Source organism: Nicotiana sylvestris, chromosome 10, assembly GCF_000393655.2.
Source record: "Nicotiana sylvestris chromosome 10, ASM39365v2, whole genome shotgun sequence".
In the NCBI taxonomy this organism is placed as follows: Eukaryota; Viridiplantae; Streptophyta; class Magnoliopsida; order Solanales; family Solanaceae; genus Nicotiana; species Nicotiana sylvestris.
The window spans coordinates 74,915,030-74,920,944 of NC_091066.1; the positions used below are offsets into that span (position 1 = coordinate 74,915,030).

Consider the following 5,915-nt stretch of genomic DNA (forward strand, 5'->3'; position numbering starts at 1 on the left):
TATATATAATTTAAAATCATTTATATATGTACCAATTTCTTCCAAATTTCGAAAATGTATAGCCAGTTGGCAATAAAATACTTTTGTTGCTGTCTTCTAATTTTTGGAGTATCAAGACTTCTGAGAAGATAGATTCATATCATATGTTTGTTTAATCTACCGGCCCGAATTTATAGCAGATGCAAAGAATATAAAATTCTGCTTGACTTTTGTATATATAGACATAGAGATTGTGACCTTCGTAAAAAAAATGACAGACAATATAGCAGTTAATTAGCTAGTTCAACTAACAAGTGGTTACATTTGTTGAAAGCGAAAAAATCAGAACATTCTATTATCTTTTGAATCAAAGTAGCAACAAGTGGAGTGTTACGAGTTTGAGGAGAGACGCACATAAGTAAGGCTTTGTAGCTTCACTATGGATAGAAGCATTGACGTTGACAATTTGCATGACAAATCTTATGCTCAACCATCTTTTGAAGGACCTATGGATATGAATAAGAATGACAAGAAGGTATTTAACCTAGCTAACTTGATATTTTGTTATATGTTGCCATTAATTATATATATTTTGTATTCTAAAAACATGTGAGTTAGAAGTCGAGCACTTTTCTTTTCAGCACCACTAGCATCAACATAGTCTTGTATTTTCTTAGTCGTAGATCTTTATTATTACCGGTTGTTTTTTTTCGCTTCATCTTTTTTACTGTCCTGTTGTTGTTACTGCTTGTTGCTACTACTTTTTTCGTCTTTTCTTGAGCTGATGGTCCATCAGAAACAGTCTCTCTACCTTCTCAAGGTAGGGATAAGACCACACTTACGGAATTATACTGAGCTTAGCTTGTTGTTGTTGTATTCTAAACATGGTGAAATAGCAGGTAACAAAAACTCTGGTAACCAATGGGTGCGGGGATTATGAAGGGAAAATTGCGGATAAACGAACCACTGGAGGATGGAAAGCTTCACCATTCATTATAGGTCTCTTTGTCTTGGTCTCTTTTCTCATTTTTTTTTCTTTTAATGCTCAGATAAATAAAGAACTTCGTTCTATGCTGATTCGTCGCTAACTTTTTTTTTCTCCCGTTTTTGGTTTGAGGCAGTGAACGAGGTGGCAGAGAGGTTGGCATTCTTTGCAGTGGCTGTAAGTATGGTGGCATATTTGGTGTTTGAGATGCATCAATCACTTCCAGATGCTGCAACTCATGTCAATGATTGGATTGGAGCTGCCTATGTTTTGACTCTACTTGGAGCTTTCCTTGCTGATGCTTACTTTGGTCGCTTCTTAACCATCATCATTTTCTCTTGTATCTACTTCGTGGTAAGAAATGATTACTCCTTTTCTTTATTTCTAATTTAATTCTCTAGTCTTCTCGATATATCAAAGTGGCAAGCACCCTCATGATCTCCAACTATATACGCGAATTTCATTAAAGGATTTCCTTTTATCTTACTTACTTCCCTTACAATCAAAAACTTGTTTAGCTATAATGTTGAACGCGAAAAAAAAAATTCTTTTGACGATCAAGACAATAGAAAATGTATTATTTGGATAAGTGGTGCCATGGCGGCTAAAATTTAATCACACACTCTATTTGCACTAAACTATGTTATTTTATGATGGTTTAGTAATAAATTGAGGTGAAAATGCATATCAATTATGTTGCGGAAGCCAAATGTATATAGTGTGAATGAATCACAATTACTATACCAAAAATTATGGCAGCCACCAAATAATAAATAAGACAATAAAACAACAATAAAAGGAACACCAGAATTTACGAGGTTCGACCAATTTTGCCTACTTCCTCGGACACAACAAATATTTTATTCCACTCTAAAATACAAGTGAAATAATACTAAAGAGAGAAGATACAAATGCCTTAAGAAGATAAGAAGGCAAATGAGAGGTGTGTTTCAATCCTAATTAGGCCTCCTTTTATAGGTGAAATTTCCATAAACATTTTGCCCACAACTGATGTGGGACTTTAGCAATCAATAAATCTCCACCTTGCAAAATTCCATATCTTCAATTTTCTCTCAGTAAGAAATTTTGGTTGTGTCTTCATCTTCAATCTTCAGTGTTCAACAATGTTGATCAAATCCAAACAATGTTGAAACTTGACCGCAGTCACCACTTTTGTCAGCATATCAGCAGGATTCTCTGTAGTATGAATTTTCTTCACCGTGACTCCCCCTTCTTCAATGATTTCTCGTACGAAATGATATCGAACATCAATGTGTTTCGTCCTTGCATGATAAACTTGGTTCTTCGCTAATTGAATAGCACTTTGACTATCACAAAAAATTGTGATACCTTTTTGTTCAACACCAAGCTCTTTTAGCAATCCTTGAAGCCAAATTGCTTCCTTCACAGCCTCTGTAATAGCCATATACTCTGCCTCTGTTGTAGACAAAGCAACTGTTGACTGCAAAGTAGACTTCCAACTAACTGGTGCCTTTGCAAAAGTAAACACATAACCAGTAGTTGATCTTCGTTTGTCCAGATCACCCGCAAAATCTGAGTCACAATATCCAACTACAGACTGATTGTCTTCCTGCTCAAAAACTAACCCGACATCTACAGTATTATGAATATACCGTAGAATCCACTATACCAAAAATTATGGCAGCCACCAAATAATAAATAAGACAATAAAACAACAATAAAAGGAACACCAGAATTTACGAGGTTCGGCCAATTTTGCCTACTTCCTCGGACACAACAAATATTTTATTCCACTCCAAAATACAAGTGAAATAATACTAAAGAGAGAAGATACAAATGCCTTAAGAAGATAAGAAGGCAAATGAGAGGTGTGTTTCAATCCTAAACATTAGGCCTCCTTTTATAAGTGAAATTTCCATAAACATTTTGCCCACGACCGATGTGGGACTTTAGCAATCAACAAATTAATCATGGCTACAATTCAAACTTTCGATCAAGACCCTTTTATCTGTTTCTTGTAGTTTTGGGGTTTATAATATATGGTCTCTGCCATCATACGGCAGGAAATTATATACATATAAAACAAATTAACAATAGTTAAGTGATAAAAGTACTCGGTGTATAAATACACCAAAAGTAGTAGTAGATGCAATTTACCTTTCATTTATTGATTTAAAATCTTGGATCCGTGTCTGATCAGGGAATGATATTGCTAACACTATCGGCATCAATCGACAGCTTAAGACCACCTCTATGCACAGCGAGGCCATGCATTCCAGCAACAAAAGGCCAAACAGCTTTTCTATATGGAGCACTCTATCTTATAGCACTTGGAACAGGAGGCATTAAGCCATGTGTCTCAACATTTGGAGCTGATCAATTTGATGAATCTGACAAAAAAGAATCCCAAAAAAAATATGCATTCTTTAATTGGTTCTTTTTTGCTATTAACATGGGTGCACTATTGGGAATAACTCTTTTGGTTTTTGTACAACAAGAAAAAGGTTGGACTTGGGGTTTTGCTGTTCCTACTGCAGCTATGTTTGCATCTATTGTTATCTTAGTTGCTGGCTTTACTAAATATCGTTATCAGAAACCTATGGGAAGTGCTTTCACTAGATTTGTTCAGGTTATTGTTGTTTCTATTAGAAATCATTTCAGAGGTGTGGTGCTGGCACATGAAAGTGAACTCTATGAGATCAAGACCAAAGAATCTGATATTTTTGGTGCACGACAGCTTCCTCATACTAAACAATACAGGTCAATGTTAATTTCTTTCTGAATTTAATTTTACATATATAAAGAATTTTTATATTATCAAGTTACCTAATTTTTTTTTACAGGTAACCTTTCATAGAATATGTAGAATTTATAACCTGAAAAACAACGCAATTACTTTTTTTTTTTTGGTGAAAGAAAATTTTATTGATCTCCACCTGACAAGAATATTTACAATTTGTAACCAACTATAACTATAAGCTATTCTACTTTAGCTTACTTCTATGCACCCTTACTAGGTAGGTTTGCTCTATAGTATACTATCTATACAAGAGGTTTATCCATTCCTTTTCTTTCCTATTTTTCCTATTGTCACCAATCAGTTGAATTCTGTGCTTGCTATCCTCTTTGATACTCTGCCACATCTTTCCTGGTATTGGCACTTTTTGGTTCCATAAAGCTTCATTTCTTGCTTTCCATAATGTAAAAATACATTTATAATGTAAATATTCTTTTGTGTTGTCAGTATGACTCATATAATTAAATTCCCGATATGACTTACACTATATATATTGATTGTACTATAAAAGAGTTTAAAACAATAAGTACAGTTTAACCTATTATAAAGCGTTAGTTATCTTTTTTATTACATTACCATTAAAGCATGTCATAGAAATCTACCAGTTTATAGGGATATTTACGCAAATAACCAACCGGATTCACCATTTATTTTTTTAGTCGATATACATAGGTTATGTACTGGTTATACATTGTTGTACACATTATACATAATTGTAAATATATTATATATCTGTGAGCTATTTTTAGGTGAAGTTTGCGTGGATATCTATTTAGGACAATTCTTCTAATTTTAAATACTAATTTTCGCAAATCACGATATTATCTAACAACGTTTCTCTCTAATTGTTGGACACTGCAGATTTTTGGATAAAGCAGCAGTAGTTACGGACCCCGAAATCATTACCAAGAATAAATGGAGATTATGCACAGTGACACAAGTTGAAGAGTTCAAATCTTTTATCAGAATCCTTCCAATTTGGGCATCTACAATAGCTCTTTCCATTTCATTCGCTCAACTCTCCACTTTTTTCCTCACTCAAGCCAACATCATGGACAGAAAAATCGCCCCGAACTTCACCATCCCCGCCGGCTCTGTCCCCGTTTTCACGGCCCTCAACGGACTCATTCTCGTACCAGTATACGAGAAATTCATCGTCCCTTACCTCCGTTCCAAAACCGGACACCAACGCGGCATCACGTCTTTACAACGTATAGGGGTCGGCTTGTTCGTGTCCGTTTTTGGCCTAATGTCCGCTGCATTGGTTGAGAGAATGAGACGTGAGAACTCAAACCCTACAAGTTTGAGCATATTTTGGTTGTTTCCTCAATTCTTTCTCGTAGGTACAGCCGAGGTTTTTTCATACGTAGGACAATTGGAGTTTTTCTACGACGAAGCAACCGATGGTACGAGAAGTATAAGCAGTGCATTATTTTTAAGTGAGATAGGAATTGGGAGTTGGTTAAGTTCTGCCATAGTGAAAATTGTGGAAAGTGCCACGGGTGGTGTAGAGGAAGGGTGGCTTAGGAATAATCTTAACAAAAGCAAGCTTGATTATTTTTATTGGATATTAACAGGGATAAATGCAGTGAATTTCTTGGTATATTTAGTGATTGCATGGAGATACAAAGGAAGAAATGGTGAAAGAGGAACAGTTAGAGATGAGTCAATAGTGTTTGAACTGGCTGATAGTAATGATACTGGGGAATTTCGTGGTATGGCCTCTTGAATAAGGTTCCCAAGTGAAAAAAGTTCAATAGGACATTGAAGAAGTTTTTTTTTTTCTTTTTCATTTTAAAGCACATGTATGTAGCTTTTTGCTTTCCTTTTATTTTATTTTTATTTCCGAATATTCACTGGTGTTATGATCAAGTGTTGGAGCTTGTTCTATTGGTCTATTTATAGAGACGAGCATTTTTCAAATTGCCACCCTTTATATACCGTTAGTGGTCGTTTCGTATGAGGTATTAGGTGGGATAAGAGTTGGGATTAAATTTATACCTTGTTTGGTTGGAGGTATAAATTTATCGTGGGATAAATTTGTACCTTTAACCAAATAAGGTATTAATATAATCCCAAACGTTATCCCACTTATACCATCAATTGTGGGATTATATTATTTCATCTTTTATGTGGTATAAATTAGTACCGGGATTATATTATTCCACTTTG

General features: G+C 34.9%; 1 protein-coding gene across 1 annotated transcript; it reads left to right on the forward strand.

Annotated features, from left to right (window-relative positions):
• Positions 1-418: 418 nt before the first annotated feature.
• Positions 419-5,472, forward strand: LOC104249747 (protein NRT1/ PTR FAMILY 8.2-like). Its single transcript, XM_070159155.1, has 5 exons — positions 419-514; positions 879-978; positions 1,101-1,318; positions 3,147-3,706; positions 4,605-5,472. Exons 1-5 carry the CDS (start codon positions 419-421, stop codon positions 5,470-5,472), a joined length of 1,842 nt encoding a protein of 613 aa, XP_070015256.1.
• Positions 5,473-5,915: the final 443 nt, after the last annotated feature.

Bases quoted from the DNA above. Each gene is read 5' to 3' on its own strand.
- LOC104249747 (XM_070159155.1), top strand. From the start codon at position 419: ATGGATAGAAGCATTGACGTTGACAATTTGCATGACAAATCTTATGCT. The intron at 515-878 runs GTATTTAACCTA...GTGAAATAGCAG, and splicing joins TGAATAAGAATGACAAGAAG to GTAACAAAAACTCTGGTAAC. The intron at 979-1,100 runs GTCTCTTTGTCT...GGTTTGAGGCAG, and splicing joins AGCTTCACCATTCATTATAG to TGAACGAGGTGGCAGAGAGG.